Here is a 17520-nt window from a genome sequence, read left to right on the forward strand (position 1 = left end):
GAGAAGTGAACTCTGGCGCATACCCTGTATATCTATGAGTGCTGCTGTGATCATAGATAGTGAGGATTTCCTAATGTTACATAGTTGCTGTGCTGTCCTGGCATAGCCGTCACCACGCCTGGGCATTTGGGGCTAAACCCCAAATACTTTTTCCCAGTGCCAAATGCTGTCTTTACACATCCATGATGCAGACATAGATTTCTCCATTTACAGAGTAGAGATGTAAACAAATGAGAATTCAATTCAATCCGAAACAACACCACCACAGGATACAAAAATGTAATAACTGACATACAATGTGTTTATTTATTTTTGGTTATTTCTGCCATTTAGAAGTTTTTGTTGTACCTATACATTTTTCTCTGTAGCAACCTTTTTTAAAAAAAAGTCCAAGAAAAAAGAAAAATACAATCATAGCTAAACATCTAAAAAGGACTACATGCATGGAAGACAAGTAACATATTATTTATTTTTTGCCTTTTTTCCATTAAAACCATTTTTTTTCATTCTTTGAAATAAAATGATGAATCCACATCTGGCTCCAGGCCACGCACAGGCAGGCGCCCTGTTGTAGTGAAACAGTATTAGAAAAAATCCTCTCTACATCAGTCACTAGATTTATCTTTTAAAAAATGAGAGAAGAAAAAACATGGTGAGTGATTATAAAAAGAAGAAAAAGGATAGTGGTGCCAAGACATGGACTAACTTGTGAAAGGGGTAAAAGACCGGGGACTTTTGGGAGTGACCGTTTGTTGCTGGGCTTGACGAGGTCTGACTACAGCTTGGGTTCGTGTTAGTGTAAGGAACAGCACAGGGCAGCAGGGTGAGGGGACAAAATCAGGAATGGGAAGGTACAGCCTCAGTTGGAGGTGTCAGAGTGCACGCTGCCTGGTGCCCTGGGCGGGGGGGTGAGGGAGGCGGGGTCAGCGCTGTCCTGCCAGCCATCATCAACCTGGGGAGAGAGAGGGAGAGAGAGAGAGAGAGACAGGAAAAATCACTTTAGATCCTGTTACACTGTTTCAAATCTGTGATGTTTAATGCATTCCAGGAGTTATTTTGTGATGGAGTGTTGCGATTTACTTTTTTGTTTTATCCACTTTCTATCAACTCGCCTGATCTATTGTACTTCCACTTCATTTCATTGGAGCTATTTAGTGAAATTTTCTAATGATACAGCACTTTTATCTCTTCTTCAAGGATCAGAGTCTGACCATGGTAGCGCCCTCCCTGACTTTGTCAACTGGTGCGACGAAAACTTCCTTGACCTTAATGTGTCGAAGACAAAAGAACTTGTTATTGACTTTAGGAGGAACTGTGGAAAATTAGAATTAAGTACTATCCATGGTGACAATGTTGAAATTGTTGATACATATAAATACTTAGGAACTGTGTTTGACTCTAAACTGAGGTTTGATATTAATACAGAGAGCATTGTGAAGCGAAGCCAACAGAGGGTTCACCTGTTAAGGAGGCTAAACTCCTTCAATGTTTGTAAGGAAATTTTATGTATTTTTTATCAGTCCTTTATTGAAAGTATCTTAACATTCTCTTTTATTTGCTGGTTTGGGGGCCTCTCTGTCAAGGACAAGAACCGCCTCTACAACATTGTGAAGATTTGCTCCAAGATAATTGGCACTCGCCAAAGAGACTTGTGTTCCTTGTGGGAGAGGCAGGTGGTCAAAAAAGCAAGAGGAATAGTTTCCCTACCTGACCATATCCTGTCCTCCGACTTCATCTTAATGCCGTCAGGCCGTCGGTTTACGGTGCCATTTGTGAAAACAAATCGTCTGTCTAAATCTTTCATTCCTTGTGCCATCAGGCTGCTGAACCTCAATGGTAGAATGTGGAATGAACAAAAAATGTAGGCTACTCCATTTTTGTTGGAGCTTGTGTTGGACTGCACCAAGCTCACTGTGCACTGTGTATTGAATGACCTGTTGAGGTTACACTACTATATTTATTATTATTGTATTTATTATCATGTATTTATTTATTTATTTTCACATTTTTATGGTCCATTTACTATTGCCTGTTGTGTATCTGTGCCATACACTGACTGTCCCTGCCTGGTATGGGTCTGTTTTTGTCTGTTTCTCTTTTCTTGTTTTTATGCATAATCTGGGTACACCGCTAAACCGGATTGCCCCTAGGGGATAAATAAAGTTGTCTGATTCTGATTCTGATTCTGGTTACAGTACCTAAAATGAATTTTGACAACCTTAGGAAAGAGGTGTGAATTTGTTGCGGTCTATCAAAGATAGGTATATGGGCACATAAGTGTCATTTGCTAGCCAAACGTAAATGTGCCTAGATAAGAGGCTTCTGGCAAAGTCACTATTACAACACAGGGAGACACTGGTGAGGACATTCTTCGCAATATATTTCCTGCAATGTGGTGCAATGCCAGTGCCGGCTTAAATATATCATCACAATGAAAAGAAGAGTTTCAGGCAAAAAGAAAAAATACTAGGTGCTCACAGATTTTAGGTACTAAACTCCAGGTGAATGCAAGGTGCTCCTGAAGTCAAACAGACGTTAAGTTTCAGAAGAGGAGACCCGTGGGCTTCACCCACATTGAGCCAAGGATGTAAGTTACCGGGCCTTCCTCAGCCAGACCCTGGGATAGGTGTGGTGATATCCAAACCAATAAAGGCATTTTAACTTACATCCTTGGCTCGATTCCTCTTTGATATACCCAATGTGTTGACCAATTGCTGACAGGTGGTGATAGGCAAACTGGAAACTAGTTCTGGGGGTCTTCATAACAGCAGTGGCTTCACTGGAAGTCTGTGCACAGCTTTAACATTGTGGTGTGTCTGTGATCACAGCTGCACTTATGCAGTACACAAGCTGTGTTGTGGCTACACTGCATTCTGGTCTGTTGAGGCTACTGTCAGTGGAGGAAATAGTCCCTTCTTTCTCCATGACAGTTTTGGCTCTTTATGATTATTGAAAACTGATGCTAAAAGACTTTAAAGAAGCTCTGGCTTTTGATTCTAAGTGATTGACAGCCAAATCCTGACCTATGACATTTAAATTTCAGATAGCTGATTTTTTTCTGCCATCAAATTCCATTGTAGCTGCCTTTGAAGTATCTAAATGTTACATCACATCATCTACATTTGGCCAGTTATCCACAGGAGTAAGATAAATACACCACCAAACAAGAGGCTGAACCCTGAAATGCATGGCATCTTTCCAACAGCTTTTGTTTTCTACCCGTGTTAAAGTGTTTTAGGGTGTATTTTTCCTTTAATGCTCAACACCAGTGGCATTCAGAGGGGTAATGTGGTACCGTAAGTTATAAAGAAACTACATCATTGGCGTCTATGAAAGGTGTGCCCCATACACCATGCTGCCACAGGGAGAGCCTGTTACCATGGCTACTCACTTGGAGAGTGTGTTACTATAGTAACAGTGTGTAACCATGGCTACTCACATGGAGACAGTGAGGGGGGAAGAGAGTTCCTCCAGGCAGGTCCTCATAACCTCCCGTCAGGAGTGTAACACGGGGCTGGGTATCCTCCTGTGGGGTGAGCAGGGGACACGTCATGTACAGACATCACACGCAGACATACATACACATATACATACATAGGCACACACACACACACACAACCACAAAGAAGCAAAGCCTCAGACAACCTTTCTAAAGGCCAAAATGCTATTGGGGTCTTCAAACAGGGGACTAAGAAGGTAACACGAATGCAGGAGGTCAAGGAAAACTTGGGGCTGGGAAAAAAAATCAAAAACAATATCAAGAGCTCCATTCATTTCCAATATGTATGGAATTGAAAAGGTGACCTTATCTCTCACATGAGCGAACACACTCCTTTGCAAGGTGAACAAAGAGGTCTCTAGAACTCCTTTAAGTGACTTTCACCCAGTTAGCTCTCTCCTATTTTTGTCTAAACCATTATGTTCTGTCTGGGTTTGCTGTGACCTCCTAGCAAAGTTATACACAAAACAGGGAGCCTAATATTCATACAGCTTGTAAGAAATGGATCCACAATTTGAAAGGCTGTATTACAGAAATAATAATAATAATAATAATAATAATAAAACTTTATTTGTATAGAACCTTTCATACAAGAATTGCAGCTCAAAGTGCTTCACAATAAAAAGAGGAACATTTGAAACACATTAAATAAAACATTAAAAAGAATAAAACAGCACAGGGTGGAATTAAAAAAGGAAAAGGCTAAAGGCAAAAACTTTGAAATAAAACATAAGATGCAAATAAAACAATAAAAGACAACACAGTTGGAATAAAATGGGAGCTAGTTAAAGGCTAGAGCGAAAAGGTAGGTGTTTATTATTATTTATTATAAGTATTATTTCAGTACTGAAATAATACTTTCTGGACACTTGTGCATGTGCACTATTGAAGACTATGGCCAAATCTTAATTTTCTGCATCTCCGGTGTGACAATCACCAAGATGAACTAAGGCACTAGATCAGAATTAGTAAAAAACGTGTCCTGTGTAGTGTAGGTTTATGTTACAGTTTGTTACTGCGCTATAGAAGAGCAGTGGGTACCTGTACAAAAAAAAATTTATTTAGGGTTTATTATTTTGCCAAACATTGACTGTTATTTTACCAACAGTAAAATAACAGTTATTATTTTAACAAAGGTAAAATAACAGATAGGAATGGGGAATAGGGACTCTAAAGTGTGGTCAGTCCTTTAGATGAAGCCAGGAAAAGTATGGAGCAGGTCAAACTACACCCTTCCAGTGAGGGCTTCCAGAGGAGCAAAGCCAGAGAAAGTGGAGGAGGGCACGAGGGCATTACACTCAGTATAGCTGTTCCCCTACACCTTCACAAAATCTGAAACAACTCCACCTGGTCTCAGCTTTGAAAGATTTTTTACTGGCTTACAATGTACCTCCTCCTAGACTAGGTAGCAGTAAGGTTTGACTTGAAGAATTCATAGGACCATAAAGCTTTGTTCCTGCTTTTTGCAGACACAGACACAACCAGGGGTGTGTGCAGCGTCTGCAAGTCTTGGGCATTTCAATTTCTTGAAGCTCTTCCCTCTTCCTTCCTTCCAAAGTAAACAATTCCTTGGCAAAAATCTTCATTACTGCCTCCCAGGCCACATCCTTTCCATTTCTCGGCGCAGCCAGTCATTGCAGGAGGCACGTGTGGGCCATCGCAGCTGCTGTCCACATTGTTCCAACTTTCAGCTGGTGTATAAACACGCTCCTGCCCCTCATGACCTGCCAGCCTGCCTGGCTGTGTGGCTCCACATTGGCCCAGCGCTCCTGGTTGTGTCCATGTCCGCAGGAATCATGAACCAAGCTTAAGGCGTCAGCATTGGGCACTTCTCCACCACAAAGTTCTTGGATCAAAGTTCCTATGGCTTGCACTTGGAAGAAGATTCCAGGGACAAGGCAAGTACTCAAACCTTGCCTGTGCTCACATTTTCACTGCACCCAGATAAGAGCAAATGAGGACGAGGTGTCATTATGCATTATGCAAATGAAGAGGAGGTGTCTGGTCTACACCACCGACAACATAGGAAAAAGCACTTTGAATGTGCTCCTGACCTCCCAGTACAGTCCCTGCGGTGTAAAAGGGATAGAAGTGTAGGCTTTGGGAAGAGCTGTGGGACAGAAGAGGCAGGGGGAAGAGGAGCTAGACGCACGGAGGTATAACAAACACATATAGTGAAGTGGTGACTGAGGGAAGGCTGGTCTAGGAGGCTCACTGAAGGGAAGGGACCTCACTGCAGTCCTACCTGAGGCTGCACTGAGGGGTTGAGAAATAATCCCACCCCACTGGCTGAGTTCAAACTCAAGTGGGCACAACCTGTGCTGGGCCGACTGTAGGAGCCCGACGAGCCTGCAGAATGTGATATTCAGCCAATCAGGAGAGAGGCAGCTGTGGTGAGACGCAGGTGATATAGCCCCGTCCCCAGGGAAAAGGACTTTGATTTGGATTTATACACCGGCAGAGGGAATGTGCGTGTGTGTGTGTGTGTGTGTGTGTGTGTGTGTGTGTGTGTACCTGAGTTTGGTGTGGCTGGCGAGTTGGCTTGGCTAGCCTGCGAAGATACACTCGCTGCATCCACAGCTGTCTTCATAGCATACAGGTTAGCCTCTTCCTGGAACTTTCCAATGTTCTTCTTATACCGAATCCTCTTGTTACCAAACCAGTTAGACACCTGGGAGACAGAGTGATGGTGTGAAAAATGTAGAAAGAGAGTCAAAACAAACCCAAAACTGAACTTGCTTTGTATGTCGTCAAGTCCCTTTTGACCCCCCAGTCTGACCCTTGACCCCTGGGTCCTGACCTGAGACACAGTGATGGCACACTTCTTGGCCAGCTCCTCTTTGGCCTCCTCACTGGGGTAGGGGTTGGCGAGGTGGGAGTAAAAATACTGATTCAATACCTCTGTCGCTTGCTTGTTGAAATTTCGACGCTTCCGCCTGACAGATGAGAGATTGCATCAGTAAACCCTCAGACATAAGCAGACACTTCTTTCAGAAAGCTGCGAGCGCACTGTCACACAGAGACTGGCAGACAAGATCTCAAGCCCAGACAGAGAGAGACAGACAGAGACACAAACCAACCTGGCATCCAGGAACCTGGAACGTAGGATCATGACGGCTTCACAGGTGCTCTGTTTAAGCTGCATCTGGATGGAGCTGAACTTGCGGTGGATGATTCCCACCATGCGCTCAATTTCTTTGGGTGAGATGGGTCGGGTACGGGACTGTTCCCTCAGCAGGTTCATAACATGGTTGGTGAACTCACTGCATGCCTGTGAAAGGAGGGGAATACAAGTGGTGAGAGAGGTTGAGGTGTGAATCTGTGTGTATATGTGAGAGAAAGAGAAAGAGAGAGAGAAAACAAATAGTCACTCAGTGATGCCAGCTTTCCTCAGCATCCTGAAGACAAAAATTTTCATCATAAAATGGGTTGTTCTGGCCCTGAGTTCTGATAGGCTGAGTTATGTGGAGAGGTATTTCAAAATAACTGATACACGCATTGTAAAGCACAGCTTCTTGTTTATTGCTAGAGTGACACCGGCTACCTGTTCATATTTCTCCAGTTCAGCGTGGTAGATCTGTCGTATCTGGGCTAGTTTGGCTCTGTAGTCTGAATGCTCTATGCTCCCGTCGCTAGGTGACCCTCCGGCTGCAGCGGCAACTGCTGCCGCCGCTGCAGAGGCTCCACCTTTCTCTGGACCCGAAACCCCCTCTGCTAATAGCATGTTGTCCAGTCGCATGATCTGTGGGTCTGGTGGGTCCTCTTCTTGGATGCCTCGGATACTAAGGACTGTGGATGTGGGAGAAGAGGGAGAGTGTCATGGCCACATCAAGCATGGCATAGCCAAGCCAAGTCAAGGACATTTCAGCAGGGCAAACGCTTGTTGCTTGAGCTTCCCTTACTTCTTTACTCTTTGGTACTAAACTTTGATGTTTAACAACAGTAGTCCTGCTTACTTGCTGGTGTTGTTGCATAGCAGCATTAAGTTTACTGAACATACTAACAGGAGCACATCTTTCTTCATAATGGCTCTGGAAAGAGAGTGGGATATGGCAGTGAAAGAAAGTGGTAGTCGAAAAGAGTTGAGGAAAAACAAGATAGAACAGCAACTTTGTGTATTCTTATTGTTTGTTATCTGAATTAAGAAGCCCCAGTTCACCAAAAAGGACTGACTAAATAACATCAGCGCAGGAAGAACACAAGCTTTGTGCAAACAACCTCCTGATGTTCAGTCAAACCTCTGTCATCATGTACAAAAACTGTGTTATACCTGCTTATAAGTGGATTGTTTAAATATAGTGAATTTCAACAACTAGTCTGTTGGTTGCTCGGTAAGATCAGTCAGTCAGCCCCCCAAAATATTCCTGCCGCTCAGATGAAGCTATGGGACACAATACCTATAGGCTCTTCAGACAGCCACAGTGGTGCTTTAGCTAATTTTGTTAATTGTTAGTTTGATACCGATGATTGATGTTGCACACATTTAGGAATAGGCCTGAACAGATTAAGCCTGCTCATGAACGTTTTTATTAGTGACAGCACAATCTGCACAAGTGTAGGCCTACATTAAGCTTCACAGCGGCCCCAGTTAGCCAACGTGCACCAACCTGTTTGCAGCTTGAATCAGCATACTCTACTCAACATGTCAGTGTGTTATAGCATTTCACACATTCATTGAATAAATGTTGCAAATGTTGGTAGAATTCAATCACAAGGAAAACTACCTCTAGCATCTACCTCATTCGTGATGGGACAATTAAAGAATCACAGCAAACAACAAGATGCCAGATACATGCCTGTGTTTGGTTTCCAGTCGGATCTGAATGATGTATTTTCAGATTTAAAAATCCACTGACATTTTTCACACACCGCATGCAACAGCACACAGGACAATTACAGAAAATAGCACTTATTATTGCAACTCTGTGCAAACTGAGCAGATTTTAGGCATCATCATTAATGTTTTACAGAGCAACTGTGGTTCATTTGCCAGCCAGCAGAGAGCACTATCTGACAATACAGGACCCATAGGAGGCACATTTCCAGACTGCATTTAGCGTCTCTCATTTTGTTCTTTCCTTCTAACTTTTTCTCTCTGTCGCTCATTAGAGTGTCCTTGAACAAAGACAAAGGAAAGTTATTAACCAAGGAAAAAGACTCAATTTCCAAAGCAATCTCAACAAAGTCAATCATTATCTGCTAGGCACTGAGCCCAGTCGAGAAACAAGCCCGGGCTTCTAATCTCATATGACCTAGACACTTGGCTTGGCCCAGTCTATTCCTAGACAACATGTGACAATGGTCACTAATTGCCTTCATGAGGCAATGTTACTGAAACATGAGAATAACCTACAAAAACATAACTTTTAGCAACATAGCCTGGTATCACTAGAGCAACTCTGTGGGGATTAAAACGTCCCAAGTAGACAGAGAGAGAGAGAGACTAGCCAAGATGAGACACTTCGCAGAAAACACTGTTTTACAGATGACGGAGGACTGATCATACAAACACCCACTGACAGAGGAAACTTCGCCATAGCTGTGTTTGTGTGCTAGTGTTTGTCGAGGGGTGTAAGGAGATCAAGTCTAAGTAGCGTCTGTTAGTCTGCATACTGGGGCTGGTGACACACACACACAAAAACAAGGAAAGAGAGAGAGAGAGAGAGAGAGAGAGAGAGGGGAGAGGATAGAGTGAGACAAAAAGAGAGAGACAGGGAGAGAGAGACAGTGCTGGAGAGCGAGGGGGAGGAAGAATGAATAGAAAGAAAAACACTAGCTGTTGCTATGGTAGTGATGCCAGCTTTCCCTGGCATCCCCAAGCCAAAAAAACAACACACACACACACACACACACACACACACACACACACACACACAGAAGCATGCTTGCACAAACAAGCACGCTCGCACACACACAGCCGTTAATTAACGCCGGCTCTTAAGGAGCTACTAAAGACCCTGTGAAAAATGAATGCTCATTTGAGAGGTCATTAATTTGCACAGTTATGCAAATTAGGTGGCAATTACTGCGTAGTTCCAGGGATCGTCTCACATTTATAATCCCACAACGAGGGCTATGACAGCCTCCACATCTGGCTACCCGCCACTCTCTACAGCGAACACACACACACACACGCACACACACAGACATACACACTCATGAACACTAATACTTGATGTGATCACGTCTAATATTACTCGTGTCTCCAACACTCAGTGACCCTACCAACCCATATTATGTGCACCACGTTACATAACCCCCAAAAGTAAATCTAACACTGCCGGTGTGTGTGTGCTGCACCTAACACCTTAGTGTGGCAGGTTAACCAGATTACAATATAATCTAAACACGTTTATAATCCATACACACTTGTGCAGCCGGACTGACTCATACATACGCGCACGCACACACGCACGCACACACGCACACACGCACACACACGCACACACGCACACACACACACACCGCACACAGCGCACAGTCTAAAGCAAATGTGTGTGGTGCATGGCTGCAGATAACAGACTGTAAAGAGGATCCTCCAGTTTCTTGGAAGTATGGGAGAAGGGGGGGGATTAGCACAGCTTACAGTTTATAGCTTGTATAGAGAAGTCTCTCTACCTCCCCGCTCCCCATCCCCCTGCCATCTCTTTCTTCATTTTTTCTTCCATATTTTCCAGTGTCACAGCCTTTTTGCCACCCTAGTCTCTCACTATTCCACTTCCAGCCTCTCTTTCAGTCAGTACCCAATAACTCTTCCCTTTACATCATAACATAAGTTTGACTGAGACTGCTGTGTGGCTGAACACTACGGTAAAAAAATAATATTGCAATTATATGGACAGATATTGCGATTGTGGCATGATTCACAATTTTAGTAGGAATGATCATTTTTGCATCATAGTTTTCATTTTCTCTGGAAAAAAATACAATGATGGTGTCATTTTTACTGAGGTCTGTACTAAACACATGTTTTCTTACATCTGGAGAATACAGAGAATACAAATACAGAATTTGGATATGACAATACTGCCATTTCAATAATATTTTGATTAATTGTTCAGCCCTAGTAGGGTAATAACATAAGAGAATGAAGGATACAGCCTGATACAGAGAAAGAAGGGCAAAACAGTGAATTATGTTCAGAGGTAAAAATATACAAGCGGAGAGAGCAACAGAGAAGACAGTGACAAAGTGAGAGAGAGTGAGAGAAAGACTGCTATGTTTGAGGGAGCCAGGTCCCATTAATTTTAATTAATCCATAATTAGTCTGGATCATGGGCCAGCCTCCCAGACTGCCCACTCTGTAGAGCAACACACACACACACACACACAGCGTGAGAGAGAAAGAGATGTCGACTGAGCTGCCGTCCATGACATCTTGTGGTGAAGGGTGCGCTGGCAGAGCGAGCCTGAGCACCACCAGGGGCGGTGGGTGGCAACTGCCCCCCAGTGAGAAGGAGTGTTCAGCGGTGAAGGCTGACAGGACTCGGGGTCTGGAGATTATCAACTGTCTGCCAATCCATGAAACACAGCCATTACTGCCTCTCCCTCCAACTCATCCATCAATCTGTCCGTCTCTCTCTCTCTCTCTCTCTCACTCTGTATTGTCTCCTCCTTTCATTTTTTTATTTCTTGTCCCATTCCCGCCTCTCCGTTTCCAGCTGTCTGTCCCTACCGCCGTCTTGTTTGTTTGTTTCTTACTGCCACTTTGCCCCTAAAAAATGAAGTCCTGTTTGATCGCCTGGAAAACTCTCAAAAGTAGACAAAAAAGGGGGAAGATAAAAATAGAGGGCTGTATGGGGAATACCGTGACAGAGTGGTCGGAAAGAAGGGAAAGACATCCACGGATATGGGATGATGGGAAAGTGGACAGATATATCCAGAGGGAGAGTGTGTGTGTGTGTGTGTGTTTGTGTGTGTGTATTGGGGGTGGGGTGGGTATACATCCTCAGAACACAACAGTGTTTTTGACTACCGCTGTCATGTGAGGAGTTATTTTTAATGGCTCTAACTTGGGACAGAGAGGAAGAAAAGGGAGACAATGACAACAGAGAGAGATGGAGGCAGACAGAGCTTGCTTGGCGGAGAGTTACATCCTAAACATCCATCTTTTTTTTTTTTTTTTTAAATACAGAAAAGACTGTCTCAAAACCATCAGAGCAAGGGAAGCAGAGAAGCACAAAAAAAATTAGAAAAAAGAAAAAAGGCAAGCAAGAAAGCAGTTTCTTCTCTGAGGAATGTGCCAGTTAATGAGCAGAATGGTAGTAGTCAAATGGGCGCAACACCACAACAGGAGATGAGGGAAGCGGAACAAAAACTTTCTTTCATCTTCAGACTGCTCCCTCATTTTTCTGAACCCTCTCTCCAGACTTTCCATCAGTGCTCCCAGCCTCTTTCTCCCTCCACGTCTTCTACCAGGATTGTAAATTTAGACTGTGACAGTGAAAAAGTCAAAGTGAATGACAATGAGTGGGTAAGACAACTAGTTGCCTTGGAAACTATGCATCCTTCCTGCAGCTAACCTCAGGCTTCCCCTCTCCAAGGTAATTGAATGGAATTAGGTGATAACCAGGGCTGCCGTGTGGCTCACACCTCTCTATGTGCTGCTCTGAGAGGAAGAAGAGGTCGTCTACATCAGTGGATCTCTGTCCTGATGCTGAATAAGTCCTGTTTTTTTTATATCTTATTCTACTTGTGAGTTCACTGCATAGTACCTATCGTCTTGTATCTAAACAGGCCCTGATTAGACATCTATAATGAAAACTACCAGAAGAAATAGAAAATTGGCAGTACTGTGGACCCTTAAGTCAAGAATCTGTTCTCCATTTGAGGACAAACTTTGCAAATATAATAGGATTCCCAATTTCAATTGGAATTTTTGGAACATAATTTTCATTTTCACTGAAAAACTATTAAAAAGATAATAATGAGCTAGGGTTTGTACTGAACAAACTTTTTTTATGGCTAGAGAATGATTTGTAGAGCAGGCTTCATCTCTAATGGTGTTTTTCCAGAGATTTTACGCATATACAAAAGACTGCCGCCCCCTACAGTTTGGATATTGCACTTGGCCAGGCCATATTGTTATCACGATAATATTTTGATTAGTTGTTCAGCCCTACTCCATATGACACCAGAGTCAGAGCAGGAATGAATGAGGATCATTGAGTCTGAAATAAAAAGACTTTAATAATTAAGTGTAAAATCTTTAGTTGCTGTGACAATCGGCGTCACAATTCTGCTACTGTTCAGTTTATTCAGTGTATGCTCTCCCAAGTGCTGGCATACGTTCCTAATGTTAATCAGATCAGACAATGCTGCTGCTCGTGTGCATTTCTCATTCAAAGGTTTCTGCTATTACAGCACGGCTTGCACCACTCCTTTTGGAAGGGTTTCTAGCCTTTTCAACCACAGGGCAACAGGAGGATTCAAATAAGTGAGGGCGGCCAACAGAGGATTCCTTTTAATATATTCCATCACAAAACGAAGGGCACGAGACTGAGACACACAAGGGAGGGGGAGAGAGAGACACAGTGCATTAAGAAAAAACAACTCTGGATGAATGAAAGCTAAGTAAGGTCAACTGGCCTTACACACAATCTGCTTGTCTCCTCTGGCCTCCCTTCTTTCTCTCTCTGAAATGTTGTGATCCTCACACAACAACATGAACACTGTGTTTTCAGAAGTGTTTATCTGATTTTAGTTTTCCCTTTTAAAAAAGCTCCATCCTCATATAATTACGATCAATTTGATATACTTAGTATGATGTGTGCTATGCATTTAAGATTTATGTCTGTCTATAAAGTAAACTCAAATAAAAAGCTGGGTAAACTGAATTTTGGTGGGTTTATCCTAAACCACATCCCTGGACATGCAGAGACAGTAATCGTGTTTATCCATATGTGATAAATGTGTGTGTTAATTGATGGGATAAAAGCTGCAGTCGCTTGGGGAACTCACCTGTCTTTTCTTTGATCTCGCACAGCACACTGAAGAGGGCAGGTTTCATTCTGTGGCAGTTTAATGCATGCTTCCTTTTATGGAAAATGCAAGCAGAGAGACAGAGAAAGGGATTGTGAATCATGCTGAACCCCTCTACACACACAAACACACTCATATAGGCACACACACACACACACACACACACACACACACACACACACACCACTAACACCAGATTATACACACGTAGACACAAAGACAGAGCAAGTCAGTGTTAAACAGACTGGCCTCGGGAGGTGTATGTTAAGTGTGCCACCAGACGAGTTTAAGCCTTTAGACTGAAAACAGGCCTGAGCACATAACTATCTAATCCACCTGAACTTATTCACCTCAATGAAGAGAGGAAAGGAGAGGAGAGGAGACAAGGGGAGACGAGAGGAAACGAGAGGAGAGCTGTGTTTTCATGGACATCATTAGAAAAACTGGCTGAACTCTGCACAAAGCCCTGTAGAGAGAACAAGACCTGGTGTGTGTGTTTGTGTCCTAACTTAACCTGCCAGGTGATGCTACTGGTGAAAAACAGAAGTGGAATGTAACTAAGTATGTTTACTAAAATGCTTTGCCTACATACAACTTTGACATTGATTAGTTTTGCCAAGTGTCCAGGAAAGGTGACTATATTAAGACAGTGAGAGTGGTTGTGATGCTGCATTGCTTAATTAGTCCAACAAGAAAAGCATAGGCCTAGTTAACCTCATAAACAAGTTTAGACTGGTGAAACTTCTAATGTGATCTGGTAAATGGTTCCAACAGAGATGTCCTCGGGATCTAATGGAAAATTTGGAAGAGGTTGTCCCAGAGAAAGCGGGATGAAGATTATTGGCTGACTTTGTACTGTAATTACTGATTTGGGAAGTGAACTGAAATAAATTCTGAAAACAGACCGGGAGTGTCATGAGGGAGTAAGGTACTGGCCCTTTACTTAAATATTTCCACTCTGTGTGACTTTATACTTCTATTACAGAACATTTCAGAGGGAAATGGTGTAATTAGAGTGTAAACTAGATGGCAGTATACAGCAGGTAAACATACAACATTCAAATACTTCTGACAGGTTGACTAATCAGTAGGGACCCATTCTTCACACAGACTTTTCATCTTAAACACATTTCACTGTTGATACTTTGATACCTTTAATAAAATGAAATTATGAATGCAGGGAGTATTTTTTCCAGTATAGCAGTGCCATTTTTATGAAGGAATTTGGATACTTTTCCCACCACTGGTGAGAAATTAAAGATCATATGGAACAGAATCATATAGTGAAGACATGCCGAAAGAAACCACCATAGCCTTGAGCCAGGTGTTCAGTCAGGATTTACTACGGGCTGGCAAATATTATGTCATAACAACACATCACTCCATGATTCAACACCTGTGAACTAGAGCGCGCGCGCGCGTGTGTGTGTGTGTGTGTGGAGAGAGAGAGAGAGAGAGAGAGAGAGAGAGAGGGAGAGAGTATGAGAGAGAGAGGAGGGGCACGGACTGGGTCACAGAGGCTATTTACAGCTGATCGGGGTCAAACGAAGTGAAATTCGACCCCCTCACCCTGCAAACGATAAGCAGCTTCACACCAACTGCTGACACCTCCCTCACCACCAGACTCCCAAATGGCCATCTACATTTCAAATGTGGGAAGAGAAAGATTACCCCCACCCCTAGCCCTACATCCCTCCTCCTCCTCCTGCTCATCTCTCCAGGCCCCTTTGTCGTTATTCTGCGTTAATGGCATGATGGCCGATCAATCAGAGGCAGCTCGCAAACTCATCGCACTTAATTAGCCCGCTGGGTGATAGTGAAAGTTACGAGTGTTTATACAGAGAAGGGCAGCGGGATGCAGGGCTCCGTGTGTGTGAGGGTGTGGGACAGGGATACAGCACGGGGTACACCTGATCCCACCTCAACTCCTTTCACCTAGCTTTACTGAACAAAGTTAACCAAACTTTTAGGTGGCCGGACTAAATGTTCATTAATACTTAAAATCATAATAGACATCATAGTGGGTGACAGTTATTATACTAAGTCCAGGATTTAAAAGGGAGATTGCAATTGGACAGCACAAATTACTCTTTTGTGCTTTTTTTGTGTTTGTTTTGTTATTTAATTGTTCTGTTAATGTTGTTTTATCACAGTTTACCCACCTATTTATAGCCTATCACTGTGCGTGCGTGTATGTGTGTGGATCATGCAAGATTAAGATTAAGGGAATCCCATGATCATTTTCCACTCAGCAGGCACACACCAAACTCTTTCTACTGGCTCATTTACACATTTTGCGCTCTCACTCTCTCTGTCTCTCTCCCCGCAGGCCGTGTTCTTCCCGTGTTGTTACCTGGCCTGGGCCTCGTCCAGACTCTCGTCTGTGATGGCCATGATCTGCTGGAGGATGTCACCGATGTCCTGCTGCGGCTGTCCGAGGCTATGCTGCTTCCGCACGGCGTCGGGATCCACCACGTCCCCCTGAGACAGTCCAGCTAGTCCGATAAGACCCGACATAATGCGGGCCTGTTCCTCCATACCTTTAACAACAATGTCGTTTTGACAACTGGGGTGGCTGGGAGGGGGCAGCCTAAAGCTGACAGTTCTCCCAGTGTTGAAGAAGAGAGGGGAGAGAGGGGAGGGAGACGAGAAAGATAGGGGGTCCTATTGGCAACTGTGCACTTTCAACTTCAAACGCCGGGAGGTTGGAAAGTTGTCAGAAAAATGTCAAAAAAAAAAAAAAAAAAAATCATAGAGAAGTCTTGTCTGTCGGGCTCAGTTAGAGCTACTGGCACCAGCGCATATCCAGGTCTGAATAACACAGAAGAAAGAACAAAAAAAAAAAGAAAAAGTGACTTGCCTGAGTAAAGTGACAAGGGCAAAGCGAATGAGGCCTCTACGATCTACGGTCCTTCTTTGGCATGAGGGGGGGCACGATTGACAAGACACTACTGTAAGATACTACTGTAGGATTATGAGGAGGGCGCACATAAGCATGGTGTTTCTTCCACTGTGCAGACGAGACCGGCCAGGATCAGCAAAGGCTTCGACAGGAGCAGAAAGGTAGAGTATCTGTGCGTCCAGCCATGCAAACGACAAAAGAGATGCAGAGTGGCTTTTCTGCGAGCAAGGAAATGGCAACAATTACCACACTGGCTTGTTACAAATGTAACTCATTCCTGCTTTGGAAGACTGTCGGGCCTGTTTCCAGATAGCAGTGTCTGCAAACGCCAGGGGAAAAACACTGGAGATGAACCACAGGCTAGCCTTGCGTTTTGAACGATGGCAGGAACAGTGGTCCAGCTTATTATCTAATGAACAGAGCGTCCAACGTGACCGCTTTATGGTTGCCGTCTTCGTCTGCTCCCCTATTATTCATAAGTCCCAAAGACCTGCACGGTCATTAAAAGTGTGCGACCGACGGAATCACCTAAAAGACGGACTGGAAAAGATCATGACGAGGAAGTCCATCCAGCGTGTTCTGCCTGGTTCTGTCCAGTTCCTGCAGGACCCAGTTTATACTATTGCTTGTTCCTTATTCCCGTTTTCTTTCTGTGCGCGGCTCTCTCCCCCTCCTGCTCCACTCCTCCCAGAGCTACATTATCGTTCTCACACGGAGCAAGCTGGGCTCTCCGCCGTCAAGTCAGACAGAGGAAGCAGCGTGCCACTTCCGGTCACTATTTTCAGAGTAACACTGTTGTTGACGAACATGTTGCGAATTTACTGAGGAATAGGTAAGTCTTAGAGTAAAGAAAGAAAGAAAGAAAACTATCGAGGAATAGCAAGGATAGCCAACATTTTATAAGGGTTAAAATATAGCATATATTTAGTCAGAATGCTGGACTTCCAAAACACACAAAGATTCAATCACAATACAAATACCAAATAACTTTTCTTTTTTTTTTTTCTTTTTTTTTTTTTTTTCTTTCTTTTTCTTTTTTTTTTTTTTTTTTTTTTTTTTTTTTTTGGGTGTGTGTACTTTATTGCCGAAGAATTCTTCCAGGTAACTGTATAATACCATTCAGTCCAGAATTTCCTAT

The 17520-nt window shown here is 43.4% G+C and overlaps 1 protein-coding gene across 5 annotated transcripts; it reads right to left on the minus strand.

Annotated features, from left to right (window-relative positions):
• Positions 1-278: 278 nt before the first annotated feature.
• LOC115373555 (pre-B-cell leukemia transcription factor 1-like) lies at positions 279-17114 on the minus strand. Of its 5 annotated transcripts, none has more exons than XM_030072059.1 (9): positions 15834-17113; positions 13460-13533; positions 7044-7288; positions 6580-6818; positions 6300-6435; positions 6014-6170; positions 5745-5848; positions 3440-3526; positions 279-952 (listed from the first exon to the last, which is right to left on the minus strand). In XM_030072059.1, exons 1-9 carry the CDS (start codon positions 16016-16018, stop codon positions 860-862), a joined length of 1320 nt encoding a protein of 439 aa, XP_029927919.1. In that variant the 5' UTR covers positions 16019-17113; the 3' UTR covers positions 279-859. The 5 variants fall into 5 exon arrangements, 4 of the variants coding, with proteins under 4 accessions (XP_029927919.1, XP_029927990.1, XP_029928098.1 ...); XM_030072130.1 differs by having other exon boundaries at positions 6580-6770; positions 15834-17110; XR_003929560.1 differs by having other exon boundaries at positions 895-952; positions 3440-3732; positions 15834-17114.
• Positions 17115-17520: the final 406 nt, after the last annotated feature.

Source organism: Myripristis murdjan, chromosome 1, assembly GCF_902150065.1.
Source record: "Myripristis murdjan chromosome 1, fMyrMur1.1, whole genome shotgun sequence".
Classification (NCBI taxonomy): Eukaryota; Metazoa; Chordata; class Actinopteri; order Holocentriformes; family Holocentridae; genus Myripristis; species Myripristis murdjan.